Source organism: Mus caroli, chromosome 2 (assembly GCF_900094665.2).
Source record: "Mus caroli chromosome 2, CAROLI_EIJ_v1.1, whole genome shotgun sequence".
Taxonomy (NCBI): domain Eukaryota; kingdom Metazoa; phylum Chordata; class Mammalia; order Rodentia; family Muridae; genus Mus; species Mus caroli.
Genome location: NC_034571.1, coordinates 148,653,482 through 148,672,290, shown reverse-complemented (window position 1 = coordinate 148,672,290; position 18,809 = coordinate 148,653,482). Strand labels below are relative to the sequence as shown.

Sequence of the window (18,809 nt, the reverse complement as noted above, 5' to 3'; positions counted from 1 at the left end):
AAAAAAAAAAAAAGAACAAATTTGGCCTGGAGGCACAGGAAGGCTCTGGAGAGGGCTCTGAATGCTGAACTTGTGGAGCTAGAAGAGGGCTCCACCCAGGAGGGGTTGGGGAAATGAAGTCTGGCCTGCTAGAGACAGCAGGGCTGTTTCACTCACCATGTGTTCCTCTCTCCCCAGGGTTGGTCTCTACACATGGGAATTGAGGGGGTGGGCTATAGTGCCTCCTGGACTTGGTACCCTAGGACCAGCCTTTATCTCATCTCATTTAATATTAAAGGAGGCAGGAAGGGTCCCCAGCTCCGCACATGGCCACAGGGCTCCACACCTGTGCAGACTGTAATCAAATATTTGGAGGTTAAAGAAAAGTCAGATCAAGAACTTATGGGAGAGCACTCGGTCTTTGGGTGACTTCCCTCTAATGAGCACTAGCAGATGGCCTTCTGGGAGACACCCTTCCTCACTGTCCCATTAATAATTTAGAAAACCTTTTATCTTATATTTTCTTTTTTGAAGATTAGTTTGCAGAAACTCGCCCCTTGCCTGGCCTTACTTTAATGTTGCAGGCTCAGGGTTCACAGGCTGCAACTCTGGATCCCTCGGTTCAAGTCAGAGGGGTCTTCAGTGACAGAGCCTAGGGCAGCAGTTCCAAGGTGGGTCCTGCTGTATTCTGATGCTGCCATACTCCAGAATTTAAGTCTCTGAGGAAGCTCTGCCTGCCAGTGGATCCCTGGGGCTGGCTCACTGCCACACACAGGAACACTCGATAGAAACTTGCTGAATAAATAAATGAGCAGCTCACAGAGTCACCTTGGTCAAGTCACTTTCTATGACTGAGCCTCAGTGTCCTCCTCTGGAGGCTCCATAGGGTCACATAAGGGTCTACTGGGGTAACATAGGGTCATGTAAGGGTCTAATGGGGTAACAGTGGATAAGAGTTTTGCAAAGCAGAACAGGCTAGACAAATGTTAAAGATCCAGAAGTAACGTGCATCACACATCACAGAAAGTGGAATGAGTACACATGAGCTCTCAAAGTTTCTGTGACAGCACCTGACAAATGGCAATCTAGTAAACTATGACACCTCAAAGGGACAGCACAATCTAAGTGATGTTTCTCAGGCTGTCTCTGTCCCAGAGAACTGTGAAAAACCTCTTTAAACAACCTCTGTTAAGATTCTGGGAGAAAAAAAAAATTAAAAAAAAAAAAAAAAGAAAGAAAGAAAAAGATTCTGGGAAGAAGCCAAGAGGTGGTGGAGCAGGCCTTTAATCCCAATACTTGGGAGGCAGAGGCAGGTGGATCACTGTGAATTCGAAGCCAGCCTGGTCTACAGAGTGAATTCCTAGACAGCCAAGGCTATGCAAAAAGAAACCATTTTGAAAAAAAAAAAAAACAAAAAAGGTGTGAAAAGCATGGCTGCCGGTCATACCCAGCACGCAGTTGGCACAAGGATGTTAACTAAGTGTTTACTGGTGACAAAGGAAGGATTACAGGGATGGGGTTGCATGGAGGTTGTTTGGCCTCATGAGCAAGTTCAATGTAGGGAGGTAGGTGGGGTGGGGGATGCTGACACCAAGGTGACAACGACAAGTGAGGACCTCTGGCCTGGTCATCAACCTTCTGACTACATGCCAGATGTTTACTACAGTGGCCATTTGATAAGTACCAATCTCTCTCCTACTTGAAGCCTAGGAATTTGGACCTGGGCTCTAGCATCTGGCAGTTCTGTGTGAGTACCTTATGACTAGTCTCTTCCTAGCTTCTGAGTGGCTGACTCCTCTGGCTAGGATTTCCAAGGGGCTCAGACATGGAACACACATGTAGCAGAGCTCTGGAGGCTTCTAAACGGTGTAAGGAAACTCCGACTTTATGGAGATTCTAAGCCAGTACCCAACCCTGACATTAAGGAATGCCAGAAAGCAGTTATGTGGCAATTCTTTTCTTTTGTTAAAGGGTTTCACGCTGGCTGACCTGGAAGTTACTCTACAAAGCAAGCTGGTTTTTCACAAAACTGAGCTCTGTGACTACTGTGCCCCTTGTTTAAGGGGCAAGAAGCTCAGATCCTTTGGCCCCTTAAGGCACAGATTTCCTTTCTAAGCAGCAGGGCTGAACTGTGGGAAGAGCCAAGGCTTGAAGTCTGCCAAGCTTGAGTTGGAGCCACACTTCCCTTATCTGTAGGACAGGGTTTGATAAGTCCACCTGCCTCTGGCTTGCTGCACAGATTTCACGAGGTTGTCTATGGAGGCGCTGGCTCAGAGCCTGCCCGAAGCAGGTGCACAACGAGCATGCTCAGAGCCGCACTTCCTTCTCCAAATCCCAAGCAGAGGAACTGGAGTCTCTGCTCAGCTCTCCTCGGGAGCACAGCCTCGGTTATACTATCCATGGGCCCGACCTAACCTCTCCCTCGGGCCTCTTCCTGGGTACGGCAGAGCCTCCTCCCTGCCTTCATTTTTACCCATTCCTAGTTGATTCCTAGCCCGAATCAACATCTTGAAAGGGTCCCCCAGTTGTGTTATCCCAGTCTCCTGGCTCTGTACCACCCAAGACTCCTCAAGGCAGCTGTACTCACTGATGTTCAATGCTACCTAAAACTGCCTGGTCCCTCTCAGACTTTCCAGTCAGAGCCCTGAGGCTTCAGCAGATCCAGCAAGCACACTCAGCTTTCCAAACTCACACTTAACTTCCAACCCCACCCCTCTGCCTTGAGCAAGTCATTCTCTAGAATGCCAGCCCCACCCTCTGCCCCCTCAAAGGGCTCTCATTGCTCTGGCTTGCACTCACTTCTTCCTCCTCAGACAATGCCTCTCCTCAGCAGGCACTTAATTACAGACTGTCACACAGTCGCTCATAATTGTAGGCCTTGTCTCTCCTCAGAACCCAAGTTCCCAGGAGCAGAGGACTTGTCTGTCTGTTCTTCCCCTTTCACTCTAAGGGAGCCAGCCCAGGCTGAGAGGGCAGGCCCCTGGAAAGGAAGGGTTTCCCAACACCCAAGTCAGCTCCCAGCTCATCCCAGTCAAACCACTTGGGAGCACTTTGCTCATCTTCAAACGAGACCAGCCATCGAAGGGGTGAAAGAGGTCTGGGGACATTAAGCCATGGCTCTGTCAGCCTTGTTCTGGGATCCTAGTCTTTCTTACTCCCCAAGCTTGCTTCTTTACTAAGTTACAACAAACAGCTCTGGATTCAGCTTTATCGCCTTTAAAGCAGCCTTGGCTTCCAGAGATGGATGGGGAGGAAAGCAGTGAATTCTGGCCCAGGTTGAGTGAGGGGAGACAGCCACAGCCAGGACTGGGAGACCTGGGGACAGCAATGGGAACCTGACTGGCCTTCACACTGCACACCTCTCATCAAGTTGCTGCTGACTGGAGCCCACTGTTGTTCAGGTGTTCCACCCCACAGCCGTTAACCTAGCCTGGCCTGCTCTGATAGTGCCTGCTGCTAAGGAGGGCTCAGCTGGGAAAGGTGACATGCTGCTACAAATAACCAGGCTTGCCCAAAACAAGGCTGACAGTAGTATATCACTTCTCAAGGGAGCACCCAACGTAGGCAGGCATTTCCATCCTACTCTGGCAGGAAGAAAACCAAAGCACAGAAAACGGTCCAGGATCAGACAACAGGAATAAGTAGTCTATCACTAAGTGTGGGCTTTTTTCAGAGTGCTGCCAACAGGCTCTCAGCTTCAGACTCCTTGACAGGACTCACTCCTGCCCCAGACCTGACAAAAGAGGATCTTTGGGGACTGAGCTCAGGAAACTGAAATCTGTAAATATGAAGAATCAATATGAGGAAGCACAGAAGGTGAAGTGACCAGCTAGTCACATTTTAGGCAAGTTTATGAACCTAGAGCTGAGCTTACAGATGGGGCCAGCACTTCATGGCCAGTGGCATTTGCCAGTGTAGAAAACTCAGGGCGTAGCGGTTTGTACCACAGAGGGAACAGCAAGACACATGTATTGGCTCGGTGTGGAGCTCTGGGGAGTGACGATTCAGAGACACCACTGCAACCTTCTGCCAAGAGCCAGGAGATAGTTTCCCAAGTCCACCGGAGCTTCTGGGAGGAAAACATTTGGGCATGTGGCATCTCCATCAGGCAGTGGCCCTCAGGGAGTGTCTGGTTGCTACTCTGGATGAAAAGCCAGGGAAGGTGATGACTCAAGTTCCCGCCCCACCTCAAGCCTTTAAATGTGAGATGAGCTCAGAGGCTGGGGAAATGTCAAACAAACCCAACCAGAACAGGTGCCAGAACAGGCACTGAGTGACAGGCTACCAGGCAGAAGCAGCAACCTTTGAAGTAATACTGTGGGCAAAAGAAGCAGAGACCTGAGGATGCCCAGACACTGTCATGCTGCCAGACCCAGAGTAGGTCCATGTCCCTCTATGGGCCCCCTACGGGCCCCCTACATCTTACAGTTAACTGAAATAGGGAGAACCTCAATGGCTTCTGACTGTTGTGAGGTGCAACAGTCAGGAAAATGAGGGTGAATTACTTGATGCCTCACAGGCCCTGGAGATACCACTTCTATGACTACTGCTTACATACAGTTTGAGGTACATTCCTACATCCCATTACCTGAACCCCAACCACAAGGTGAGGGAAGAGGCTGGCGCTGTCTTGTTCCCACAAAGAAAAATCTGACCAGATATTATGAGGAGGGAAAAGCTCACATTTATTAAGGGTCTACTGTGTACAGGTTTTTATTTATATATGCATAATCTTATTTGTCTCCACAATCCTATGGTATAAATGATTTTTTCAGAGTCCAGATGAGGAAAGCACAGGCACTGAATGACAAGACTGATCAGAACCAAGTATGAATAGCTTTAAAACCCACAATATTCTGCACCTGTATACAAGCCTGATCATGTCTGGTATGCTGACTCAGCTCAAATACTGTCTCTTCCTGGAAGCCTTCCCAGCCCACACAGGCCCTCTCCCATAAAAGCCCCCAGCTGTCCTAAGTATACAGCTGACAGCACTCAGCACATTACCGCTCCTTACTCTGATCAAGCATACTTTTAAATGGTAGGGCACAGGAATGCACAGGTGGCCCGAGAATCTCAAATGTCAGCTACAAAGACCCATGACATAGATATATCCAACACCCCCATTCTTCAGAAGGAAAAGCAGAGCTCCACCAGGAGACCAGCTGTCTGAAGTCACATGGCAGTTTAGCATCAGAACTGGGGACAAAACCTTGGCATTTTGCCTTGCAACTTAAAAAATAAAAAGACTTTTTTTTTTTTTTAAATCAGTCCTAGGATAAGACTTTAGACTTTTTATTCCAATTTAAGTTAGGAAGCTGACACTAAAGGGACAGTCACTGCCTGAGATATGGGGACTAGAGTCCTGACTCCTCCACTTCTGGGCCAGGTATCAAGCCCTTTTACCTTCTGAATGCAGTCTCCATGGATTGTGCCTATCACAAGGCACACACACAGACTGATTTTACACACCAGGGGCAGGTAATACCAGCAAGGCAGTGACTTAAGACATGGCCATGAGACAGGACCCAGGAGTACAAGCATCCATGGATCCTCCTGGCTCTTCTTTTTTTTTTCTTTTATTAAAAAAAAAAGCTTTATTTATTTTATGTATATGAGTACACTGTAGCTGTACTGATAGTTGTGAGCCTTAATGTGGTTGCTGGGAACAAAGGTTGCCCACTCTGGTCGGTCCCACTCACTTTGGCCTAAAGATTTATTCATTATTAAATCTAAGTACACTGTAGCTGTCTTCAGACACCAGAAGAGGGCGTCAGATCTCATTATGGATGGTTGTGAGCCACCATGTAGTTTCTGGGATTTGAACTCAGGACCTTCAGAAGAACAGTCAGTGTTCTTAACCGCTGAGCCATCTCTCCAGCCCCCTCCTGACTCTTCTTGACTTTCACCTTAACTGTAAGATGCAGGGACTATGATATCTAGTCTCACTCCTTGTTCCAAAGTTCTAGAACATCCCAGAGCGCTTGATAGCAGACCCCAGCTCTCAGCAGAACCTTTCAACTAGGACCACGCAGAGAAAAGCAGCTGTGGCTCACCACATGCTGGCTGACTTTGTTTTCAGGCGCCACTAGCAGGGTCCAACCTTAAATAATAAATGGCACACAGAAAATTCAAACGTTCCCCAGCACAAGCACCATTCTGGGCATACCAACTTATTTTCACACACCGAGGAGAAGCAAGATGGCACTGGGGATTCTGGAAAGGTGGGCACACTTCTTAACCAGATGGGAGTGATTGAGTCCTGGGCCTAGTCCACCTCTCTGCCTGCTCTGTACCCTCTCAGGGAAGCTCTTTCTCTCTGGGACTCTCAAAAGGCAGGTTGACAGTTTACAAAGCATATGCCTCACTTGATCTTCATGACATCCTTTGGTACCACTTCCCCCATTCACCATCCCTTTTACAGATGGAACACCTGAGACTTAAGCGCAAGGGTCACACGCAAAGTCAAACTTTTTAGAGCTGGTCTAATCAAGATTTCAGAGTCTAAGACAGCCAGATACAATAATCAAAGGGTATCATTGTATGGGCGATTCCTCTCCAATTCATCCTGGTCTCAGTAAGACCAAGTTTTACAGACCTCTGTTCACCTGCCCACTCAGGGTAGCTTGAAAAGTTCTGACCACAACCATATAGCCCAGCTGTCTAAGAAGCCACACCCCCCTGCAAAATTTCATTACTCAAGTTGGCAAGAACGCAGCCCCCACCCCCAGCTGGGTCTAAATAAACGCCCAAGTGATATCACATCCTGCTGTCGGCTCCAAAATAGCCCAGGCCTGCCCACAAGCGATCACAAAGTGCCAGGCCATGCAGGGCCAAACCAGCAGGGATAACCAGCCCAGGGCGCACTCCACACACTCAAGCAACTCAAGCAGAAGCCTCAGGGCAGGAGGCCCTTCCACCCCCAACCCCCTCGCCAGACAGCCTGGCCCCACCATCCTTGTTCCCCTGGTCCAGAGGCCCCACAGCCTCATTACCCCAGCGCCAGCCCCTGCCCCAGCGCCAACCCCATGGAGCCTCTGCCGCGGCCAGCCTGCGGGATGACTCCGCCCGGCCCGACCCGGACACCCCACCACTCACATTGCTTCAAGAGCTCCAGACACAAAGCCATGAGGGCCGAATGGGGGTCAGAGACCCAGAGACCCGGCAGAGACAGAAAAGGGAGAGGGAGTGACAAGGAGCAGAGAGAAGGGGCGACAGGGGATCGGGCAGAGAAGCAAAGGAGCAAGAGCCCCGGGCAGAGAAGGCTCAAAGGCAGGCGTCAGAGACAGCAATGAGACCACCGACACAGACGCGTGAAAAAAGCAGGGAGAGCAAGGCGGGGGGGACCGGGTCCAGAGAAGTGGGACGCTCGGAGAACAAGGAGAGACAGTGACAGCGACAGCGGACAAATCCAGAAAAGGCAGAGGTTCTGAAGTTAGGGAGCTGGGGAGACACTGGGGGTTCAAGGAGACCACTAAGGGATGTAAAAGGTTCTGGTAGCTATGGGAGGCCCCGGAGAAGTGGGAAACCCTCGGGGAAATGCGGACTAGGTGGAGGTAACCCCCAGGAATCAGGGGCACATGGATCAAGAAGGACCCTCAGGATGTGTGGTAAGCTCAGGAGAGGCCTGGGGGTGTGGAGTGTGTTCTGAAGGAGAGGCCCCAAAAGATCTAGGGAGTCCCGAAGAATGGGGGTGCCAGAACCCGTGGCTGTAAGAGAGGAGAGGAGCGCTGGGAGAGGGGACCCGAGATCCTGGAGCGAGGGAGGGGCCGAGAGCGCGAGAGCAGAGACAAAGAGACAGCGAGCTAGGGAGAGACAAAGCGGGCTCAGCGGGGACACGGGCCCGAGGGCCAGTGGCCCGACAGAAGGACGGAAGCGCGGGCGAGCGGGCGGACGGACGGACGGACAGACGGGAAGACGGGGCAGGGCAGGGCCGGGCGGAGGCGGCGCCCGTCTCCTCGCGGGGCCGCGGCTGCTCCGGGTGGCGCTGGGCGGGCCCCGGGCGTCCGGGCTGAGGAGGCGGCGGCGACGACGACGTGGGTCGGACAGACGGACGGAGTGACGGATGGACTGGCGGCAGCTGCGGCCAGCGGCGGGCACTCACCCTCCTCCCTCACGCGGCCCGGCCCGAGGCTCCGGTTTTGTACGCCCGAGAGGCGGGGCCTCCGGGTTAAAGCCCCGCGCCGGCCCCGCCCCTCGCGTCAGCCGCGCGCGCGTGTCGCCCGGGATTCCGGGGCCGCCAGGGGGCGCGCGCAAGCGGGACACAGCGCAAGCGCGCACGCGTACCGCGCGGCCCACGCCCTGGCCGGCCGGTCTTGAAAGGGAGTGCGCGCCCGCGCCGACTCGCGCATGCCCGAGTGAGGGGCTCCGCCCTCTCGAACCGCCCCGCCAAACCGGTTCCAGCTGGAACGCAATGCGTGGTCTGTACGGGAGTTGGAGTGGCCGTCCGTCCCTGCGGGCTCACCCTGGTGGCGACGCCTCGCTGTAGGTAGGGAAACTGAGGCTGAGGAGAGAGCCCACCGTGGGCTTTCTGTCCAGCACGCGGGTCCTAGCTACTCAGCCGCGCAGTTTCTAGTTGCCTCTTTGCCCCATCCCTTGCTGTGCTCCCAAGGGTCCTAAGGACGGGTTCAGTATCCCACTTGTGTGACCTTAGGTTAGATGCCCAACCTTTCTATGCCTCTGTAAACTGTGACAACCGAGTGAGCCCCCTCCCCGCCCACAGGCTGACAGTCCATTTACAGAAGGTTCTGCCAAGCACAGATCTTTGCTGCCTGGCAAGCCGGCTGGCTGCCTGCTTTCTGTACTGGGATCTGACGGAGGGCTGTGGGGAATGAAGAAGGTAACACTGTTTCCAGTCTACCTTTTGCATTAAGACACAATAATGGCAAAAGCAACAAACTTACTTGATGCCAGCACTGTGCTAAGCACTCTAAAAGCAGGAGTTGACTACACAATGCTATTCAGTTTCATTTGCTTTAGGTGAAAAGACAAAGTAAATTCTTGATGGGCTATGACACCTCAAGTCATCCTTGTGTTGCTGTGTCCTTTCGATTCAGTAACACTTCTTGTATAACCTTGGGCAAGTCCCCCTTTCTCTTTGGGATTCCCCAGTGCTGAGTATCCCCTGGAGAGAAACTAGGCAGAAACAGAATTTTCACCAGCAAGTCTTTGACCCTTTGATCCAGTTCACTCTCTTGAACAGAAGAACTCACTGGCAGCTTCAATTTGGACTTCACCAAGTCTGAGACCTTGGTCCTAGAGGAATGTCAGCACCCTTCTCTGTTGGTCACACCCCTCCAAGCTCCCCCCCCCCCACCTCGGGTCCTGAAAGGTGTATATGGGGACCATTTTGTGACTGAGTCCTTGCCCAAGTCAGGCTAGCATAGAGGAGCAGTTGGCTGACCCAGGCCTGAGGTGTAACATTGGCACACAGGCCTCAGACCCTCCTGCATGAGCCTGGGCTTCTAGAAGAGGGTAAAGGGTCCTTTCCAGATAGACTGGCAGCTGGCTTCCCGTTTGGGTCACCATTTTGGTAGATCCCTTGAAAACCTGAAGCCGGGCGTGGTGGTGCACGCCTTTAACTCCAGCACTTGGAAGGCAGAGGTAGGCGGATTTCTGAGTTCGAGGTCAGCCTGGTCTACAGAGTGAGTGCCAGGACAGCCAGGACTATACAGAGAAACCCTGTCTCGAAAAACCAAAAAGAAAAAAAAAAAAGAAAATTTGAACAGTGAAAAGCTGTGCATTTCTGCTTTTGCGTGTCAACTTGACACAAGCTAGAGTCATCAGAGAGGAAGGAGCCTCAGGTGAGGAAATGCCTCCATGAGATCCAGCTATAAGGCATTTCCCCAATTAGTGATCAGTCAGGGAGGGCCCAGCTCACGGTGGTCCTGGGTTCTATAACAAAGGCTGAGCAAACCAGGGAAAGCCAGCCAGTAAGCAGCAAGGTCCATGGCCTCTGCACTAGCTCCTGCCTCCGGGTTCCAGCCCTACTTGAGTTCCTGTCCTGATTTCCTCCAATGATGGACTGCGATCTGGAAGTGTAAGTCAAATAAACCCTTTCCTCCCACACTTGCTTTTTGGTCATGGTGTTGTCATCACAGCAACAGAAACCCTCACTAAGACAATCTGGGACAGGGACATGGTCGAATGTAAGGAGGAAGCCTGCCTTCTGCCCAGTGCTCTGAGGAGAGGTGCCTGTTTCAGCAGTAGGAAATGCTGACAGTCATCCAGGAAAGGCCTCCTGAATCCTATTCCCTCTGACCCTATGGCCCGGAGAGGACCAGTGTCCCCTGCCTGACCAGTATGACAGCCTCTAATCATCTTGTTCCCACTGCCAGATGATTCTCTTGTTCTTTGTCAAGTCCTTGTGTGGCTTCCTTCCTAACCCCACAGGACAATGAAGAACCCAAGGCTCTGAGAAACATCTCCTTGACCTGTTTTCTGAGTAACCTTGACTGTGACACTTCCTCTAGGCCGCAGTGGCTTTGTGAACCATCCCACCCCCTGCTGTGATTGTGTGTGTGTGTATGTGTGTGTGTGTATATATGTATGTAACTGGGTTAAGTCAGGAATGACAGGTATGTGTAACTCTGGCCATAGCAGACATCACTAATTGGTGGTGGTACACTTAATCTACTTAACTCAGACTAAATCTCAAACCTTAACTTCAGGGATCAGAAATGACACTCAAATTACAGGATGTTTTGCCCCGACACTCTGGGGATTGGATGGGCTGAGCTGACAGGAATCTGCAGTGTGCTAACCAGAGATTAGGGTGGACTAGGCTTGGGAGACCAGACCAAGGGATTTTGTCAGCCTCCTTTCCTGTGTGTGTGCCTGCAGGTGCAGGGAAAGGAATGAAAGAAACCAGATGAGTTCTAAGGGATGAGAAAAAGGACAAAAAGAAGGGGAAAGCAGCCTGTGACTTGGATGGTCACAGATAAAGACCATTGGTCACAACCAAGGTCTAGATAACCAATATGAGGCCCAGGGAGGGACACGTACCTCTTCAGTGACACAGCAGCACTGAAGAAAGTACCCTGGGCCTCTGAGCAGGAGCTGGAATGTTTTCTGGACTGGAACTTGTCCAACTCAGCCTGGAGCTTCCAATATGGGTGGAGAATGACTCTAAGTGTATGTATCTGTGTGTGTGTGTGTGTGTGTGTGTGCGCGTGCACGCACACACACAAGCTCTTGTGTGACCATATTCACAATTGAAGATATAGAGAATGTAATTGGTAGGATCAGGGTGCCACACAGTAGTTTCCACCACCCCCACGCCACTTGCTGAGGTCCCTGTGTGATATCTCAGCTTCTGAATCTGTGTGATGTGATTCAGAGGGAGTGGGAGAGACATAGAAGGGAGGAGGGGAAAGCCCAAAACTGGGGAAAGGAAAAGAGACAGAGGGCTGAGGGAGAAACAGAAGGCGACGATTGGAGTGGGGGAGCTGAGGGAAGAGATGGCAGGGAGCCTTGTCACTGTTTTTGCTTCCTCTCAGGAGCATAAAAGAAAGGAGAGGCAGGATGAGAGGCAGACCAAAGGGTCATATCCTGGCCCTCGTGTGCCCCCTCCCAGGTGTCCTCTGGCTGGGGAGGGATATGTACAAGTGGCAGCTGAGCCACCGCTGACCCGCCTGCCAGTCACCTGCCAGAGCTATTTCTGGAATGTGGAAACTGGGTCAGAAAGGAGGAGGGAGGAAGGCAGTGCTCACAACGGAGCTGGGAAGCTGCGAGTAGTGGGTGGGCAGCTACGTGCCCCGCCCCCGCCATGTGAGAGCAGTTGGTTCTGCTAGGAGCCCACTGCCTCAGGAGCTCCCCTGCACCCCCATCTTCACACCTGCCTGCATCTGGTCTGTGAGCACACGCGCTCCTTGGAGAAACAAAGAGCTCCATGCCTCTCTGCAACTCTGAGTAGGGAGACTGGCTGTGCTGGTGTGTGTCTGCGTAGAGGTGGGTGATTATAAGCAGAACTTCCATGTATGGAACTTCCATGTTGTACAAGTTTTACACAGATTAAGGATGCACCCGTATGTGGAGTGCTATTCACAATATAGACATGATGAAATTATATAATTGCTATGACTTCCCCCACCCCACTCCCCGGCAGATAGAAAGCAAAGGACCTTATTCTAATAGAAACTGTATCCTGGTGACTTTTCAGCAGATGGTGGCAGAGTGTCATAAGGGGCAGTGTCCTTTTCTTAACTCAGCACAAAAGTACTACATGGACCAGCTGCAGCTCTGGCCGGAAGCCTGGCGATCTGGTGGCTCCGGCTTTCCTAGGTGGCAGGTGAGTATGCCTGCTGAGCCTGAGAGGAGCAGATATGTGGGGTCACTGTGGGGAACCTGTGCTGTTTCTAAGGCATGCTTTCTTCTCAGGTGTCTGGGTGTGAGCTTTGATGGAGACACACAGGCATGTACTTGGTGTTCAGGGGTGTGTTGAGTTAGGTATGCACATGTGTATAGGAGAGTATCAGTGTACATCTGTCTTCACATCTTTGTGAGTGTGACACACTTACCAGTGTGTGCACATACACATGTGGATGGGTGTGTCTAAGTTGGGTATCATTTTCGGTCTGTACCTTATTTTTGAGAAACTCACCAATTTGGCTAGGGTGGCCGACTGGTTATGGATCCACTGTTTTTGCCCTCTCAGAGATAGGATTACAGCCTGTGATGGTTTAAATGAGGACGGTCCCCGGAGGCTTGTATATTTAGTCCCTGGCTACTGGACTTTAGAGAAGGATTAGGAGGTGTGGCCTTCATAAGGAGGAAGTGTGTCACTGGGGTGGACTTTGAGGTTTCAAAAGTGCATGCCAGACCCAGTGTCTGTCTCCCTGTCTCTATCTCTATGTCTATCTCTGTCTGTCTTTGTCTCTGTCTCTCCTCTCACTCCCCCCCCCCCCACACCTCTGCCCACTTCCTTAGGATCAAGATGTAAAACTCTCAGCTACTTCTGCCACACCATGCCTACCTGCCTGCTGCCATGCTCCCCACCATGATGATCTTGAACTAAGCCTCTGAAACTAAGCCAGCCTCCAGTTCCATGCTTTCCTTTATAAGAGTCACCTTGAGCCAGGTGGGGGCAGTGCTGCACGCCTTTATTCCTAGTACTCGAGAGGCAAAGGCAGGTGGGCCTCTGAGTTTGAGGCCAAGATGGTTTATAGAGCTAGTTTCAGGACAACCAGGACTACACAAAGAAACCCTGTCTCACCCTCCACCCCCATCAAATAGAGTCGAGTTAGTCATGGTGTCTCTTCACAGCAATAGAACACCAAGAAGGTGTATTAATTAGCACACCTGGACCCCTCCCCCTCAACCTCATGATACTAAACCAGCGGAGCCATCCTTCCAAAGCCGTTTTCACACTATATACAGGTCTTTCCGTCTGACTGTGCACGAGCGACTAGGCAGGTATGAGATGCTGTTGCTCAATACGTCCCTGACTGTATTTGCTTGTGCAAAAGCCCCCAAACAGTTTCCCTGAAGCCCTATATCCTTACATTTAGTAGCAAATGCTGGTTCATCCAGAATGCGCAGTGTGTGTGTGTGCGTGCGTGTGTGTGTTCTGTAATTGCCTAAATTATTACTTTACTGAAGCAAAGTGGGAATTTCTTTCTTTAAAAATGAAGGGGCTGGTATGGGCTCGTCACATAAAAGAGCTTGCCATGCAAGTCTAGTGGCCTGAGTTGGATCCCTGGAACCCACATGAAGGTGGACGGAAGGGCTGGAGAGATGGCTCAGCACCCGAGAGGCAGAGGTAGGCAGAGCTCTGTGAGTTCCAGGCGAGCTAAGGCTACACAGTAGTACACTCTGGGAAAGGAAAAAAAGTGGGAGCAACTTCCATGCACGGGCCAGTGTTTGCATGTTCATAAACACACACATGCACATACATATAAAGAGAGGTATGTAATGCAAATTGAGGCAGAAATAGATTATAGGTAGATGATCAGTCGATAGATACTGAGGTTAAGATCGAATCAGTGACCTCAGCTCTCAGTTCTTTGTATTCATGCCCCTTGCTATGTCTCACTAAATCTCTGTAGCATCAGCTTTGGACTAGTGACTTGCTTTATCAAATGTTATTATTATTTTTGTTTTGTTTGTTATTTTTGCATATGGGAAACCAAGAGACTTGAGACAAAATGAGGTTGTCCTCCCATCCTTCTGCCACCTCCATGGGGAAAACATGGCCTGGCTGGGACACTGGCTCCTGAACAGCCTTTGGGCCCAGGGTATAGGGCACATTGGGCAAAGGCGGCTGATCGGCAAGCTCATACCTAAGTGTTTGCTGTTGTCCCCCACTGAGATGGTACACAGTGTAGAGTGTGACTGCATAACGACCACGAGATATCACGTTGGCCCCAGGACCAAGCAGTGAGAGAAAGGGTGAGCAAACTCTTAGAGGAGGAAAAGGAGCCTGGATTCTGCGTGGGTCAGGACTCCCAGGGAAATCCACCTAGAGTGACTTCCTGTGTGCAGATAGACTTGGGCAAGGCCTGGCTCCTTTGGATAAGAGCTTAAAGAGAAAATGCAAGAGAAATAGCCAACCTGTCAGGGACACTCAGGGGAAATAGGAAGGGCCCAGAAATGGCTGAGTTGGAAAATAAATCTGTCAGCTTTAGTCTCGAGCCAGTAGATCATTTTCAAATGAAGATATAGCCTAAGATAAAGATCAAAACGAAGTCGTTGCCTGTTAAATACCACACAGACTGGGGCTTAGGCCTTTAATCTCAGCACTTGGGAGGTAGAAGCAGGCTGATCTCTGTGAGTTTAAGGTCAACCTGCTCTGCATAGAGTCGCAGGCTAGCCAGGGCTACATAGGGAGATCCTATTGGATGGACGGACGGACGGACGGTGGACAGAAGGAAGGAAGGAAGGAAGAGGGGGTGGGTGGAGAGATGGCTCGGTGGTTAAGAGCTCTGACTGCTCTTCCAGAGGTCTTGAGTTGAATTCCCAGCACCCACATGGTGGCTCACAACCATCCAAAGTGGGATCTGATACTCTCTTCTGGTGTCTGAAGACAGCTACGATGTACTCTTATACATAAAATAAGAGATTTATATCTTTTTTTAAAGGAAGAAAGGAAAGAAGAAAGAAAAAAGAAAAACAAAAGCATTTGCTATTCTTGCAGAGGGTAGGGTTTGGCCACAACTGCCTGTAAGTCCAGTTCTAGGGGGTCTGCCACACTCTTCTGACCACTGTGGTCACCTGCATGTGGGTAGTGCATATACAGAAAAGCAGGTACACACGCATACACATAAACAAAAACGTCTAAGGTGGTCCAAGGAGCAGTTGGAAAGCTCAATGGTGTGCTCCCGCAGCAGCCCAGCATGCCCAGTATAGGAACAGTGAAGTAAAGGGGGTGGGACTCAAAGTGACTGTGCATGTGACCTTGGCACAAAGAACTACATGAAATTAAATTGGATAAATGAAATAAAACGTGTTTGAGCTAGGTCAGTCAGCTTCTGCTAAAGGAGATGAATCTAGCGTTCCTAGGAAGGAAGCAGGCAAGGTCCGAGGTTCATTTCTCAGGAAATCTCGAGGACTTGTCTCCTATCTCACAGCCGCTTAGGGGGATCTTGGGTAGCTTAGCGTTCTCTGTGAGCGAGGCATGAATACATGTGTGGGATGCAGCAGGCTGAATGATTACCACCGATCTCCAGCCCTCTGTGTACATGCCTTGTGCCACAGGGATACAGTCTCCTCTGCAAGAGCGGGAGAGCCCTTGGCTGCAAGCTCAGTCATCCGACTTGCCTTCCCCAGTGGGACATTTGCTTATGTGGGGCCATGACTGTGCTTGTCCTGTTAGTTAGGCTCAATCTCTTGCCTTCTGCCATCCTCATGAGGGGAAACTTATCCTGGTTAGACTATTTCTCTCCGGAGGACCTCTGGTCCCAGGAGAAGCATGAGGCTGACAAACTTGGGGATGTCCACTGCTGTGCTAGGTTTGCGGTGCAGTGTTATTGAAGCAAGAGCTACGGCACAGACGGGCCACCTGGTCCTGGGTTCTGAGATGAGCAGCTGTGGGTCTGTGCACTCATGAGTAATGGGGTTGGAGAAGTCAAGGGTTTATTTGCAGGGAATTTCTGTGGATGTCACGTGGCCTTCTAAGCCCATCTCAATAGCACAGGGGAGGCATAGGCAGACAAATCTCAAGTTTGATGCCAGCCTGGTCTACAGAGCAAGTTCCAGGACAGCCAAGACTACATAGAGAAACCCTGTCTCAAAAAACAACCCCCACCCCCTGCCATCCAAAAGAGACCTTCTCAGGGGCGGGAGAATATGGAGAGGGTGATTGTTACCCGAGACTCCCATTGGTGTGACAGAGCTCTGGATTTGGAAGCCACCAAATGGTAGTCTCCACCCCAGCCTGGAGACTTCTAAATAGAGTAGCTGCTTAGCCTACATGACCACAGGCCTAGAAGGAAGGCACTAGCCAAGCAGAACAGCCTCCAAGAGACAACTGTGTTGCTTTACAATCAGGTTAAAAAGGCTCACAAGGGCTGGTGAGATGGCTCAGTGGGTAAGAGCACCCGACTGCTCTTCCGAAGGTCCAGAGTTCAAATCCCAGCAACCACATGGTGGCTCACAACCATCCGCAACGAGATCTGGCATCCTCTTCTGGAGTGTCTGAAGACAGCTACAGTGTACTTACATATAATAAATAAATAAAATCTTTAAAAAAAAAAAGGTTTAAAAAAAAAGGCTCCCAAGGTAGGGGTGGGGCTGCGCATGCTACCCAGCAAAAAGGCTGAGCGAGGACCACCGCTCACTGCTCACACTAGGACAACAGGTACCAGGAGGCCCCTTCCCGACAGGGTAAGGAACCAGACTGTGGCTTCAGTTGTTCAGTGTCCCAAGACCAGTAGAACCAGAAACAACCATGAACAAGACCCAGAGAAAAACCAACCAGGACACCTAGCTCCTCACCAGGGTTTTCCAGCCACACAGGCTCCCAGTGCAGCAGTATGAGATTGCAGCAGACTAGTCTAAGGTTAGACTAGACTGGACTCCTAACATCTAAAAGCGAGGCTATTCCTTCAGGTATGAAAGGGGCCAGAGTTTAGGGGTCTGCCCTGGGATCCCCACTAGGGGTGGGATAGGAAGTCTGCAGAGGGTATGGATAGATAAGTGGGACCGCCATTTCCGCTCTGTTCCCTAAGGGACCAGTTCATTTAATCAATGTTGGTCGCCTATGTACAACATCTGTGGGACTCAGGTTCACTTAGTGACATCTAATACCAGCAGCCATATCTTCTTACATAGCCCAACCCTGTTGCCCTTGACTGGCATGGAGGATCAGGGTAGAGGCTATGAAGCAGCCATAACAGTAGTACCTGTCGCGCCCTAGCAGATGGTGTTTACTTAGGGTCTGTACCTGGTGAGAATGTTACAGGTAAGTTTCCTGCATAGTCCAGCAACCCCAGGACTCTATAAAAGATGGAAGAGCAGGCCCAGTGCACTCTCAACCAGCCCACTCTTGTACTGTGGCCCCAGGTCTGACTTTCTGGTTTTGCCTGGCTTGTGCACACAGTATGGCTCCTTCCTCTGCTCACACAGGGGTCAACTTTAGAGAATTCAGAACAATGTGAGGACACGAAGGCCACCCCTGAGTGAACATGAGAAACAAACTCACCCCATCAGGAAAGCTGGGAGCAGGTTTAACCCCTCGTTACACTATTTTTGCCTTCCCTGAAGGTTCCTGCCTTCCCTATAGGTTTGTCTACACTGCTAACCCCAAGTGGGTTAGTAAGCCCCGCCTATCAGCAGGAGGCTGCTCTAAGCAGGAAGCAGCTAGGGATCTCTGGGCTCCCACCCTCTCCATCGCTGCCCACTGGACATTCTGGTTCTGCTAGCTGTTTAGCCTCACCACTTTTAGCTGTTAGTCTGTGGTGACCTACGGGTTCATCTCTCTAGGCTGCCCACCCGTGTTCCCCTCATGGACAGTACGAATGGAACAGAACCCAACCTCCTGCATGTAGTACTCACTTGGAAGCGTGCGACTGTTGCTGAGGCTGCCAGTGCTGGGCGGTGGGGAGAGGGACTGCAGGGAGACACTGTCCTCCTCCTGCGAGCAGCCCGCCTGGATGGCTCGCAGGTAGCTGTGGCTGCGTGAGCGGAAATAGCTGGGCAGCGGCAAGTCGAGTGCCTCTGCGGCTGTAGACTCGGCCTCACTGCAGGCCGACTCGCAGGCTGCCTCGTACTGGTCGCTCAGATCCGCCTCCCGGACCTGTCCAGACAGAGGCGGGCATCAGAGGCCGACTTTGCCAGTCTTTGCTGGTCTAACTCAGCTGCAGGGCTAGAGGCTTTTCTTGGCTGGCCCTTTAGCCTATCTCTCCTCCTCTCACCTCACTCAGGGTACAAATGGGCTCTTAAGGATTAAAAAGCCCTCTCACCTCCGTGGGCCTACGGTTCCATCTACAATGAGAAAAATGCTGGAATATGACAGGACATTTAAACAATATTAAACCCTGTTGTCTGTACTAATCTACTGAATTCAGCAGGAAACAAGCTGACCCATTGGTAATGCCTGCCTTGCTGGGTGACAGGAGGAGGGTTTATTAGGTGTGATGGATATTTACCATTTAATAAGTTTTATAAGCCAAGACAAAAACAAAACAAACCCTCGAGGGATAGTAGGAGGAAGATAGTTGACAAGGGAACCCAGTGAGGAAGGATCAGAACCAACACCCCAAATACGTAAGGAATAGTGACCCAGTGGACGCTGTGGTATGGGAATAGTGACCCAGTGGACGCTGTGGTATGGGAATAGTGACCCAGTGGATGCTGTGGTATGGGAATAGTGACCCAGTGGACGCTGTGGTATG

The 18,809-nt window shown here is 51.0% G+C and overlaps 1 protein-coding gene across 5 annotated transcripts in view; it reads right to left on the bottom strand.

Moving 5' to 3' along the window:
- Dlgap4 (DLG associated protein 4) overlaps positions 1-18,809 on the bottom strand; it is a 150,238-nt gene that overhangs the window by 36,379 nt on the left and 95,050 nt on the right. For 3 of the 5 annotated variants that reach the window (XM_029472925.1, XM_021181740.2, XM_029472923.1), the window contains one exon: positions 17,971-18,211. In XM_029472925.1, coding sequence (XP_029328785.1) covers positions 17,971-18,211 — 241 coding nt within the window. The other 2 variants (XM_021181715.1, XM_021181705.2) reach the window with 2 other exon arrangements.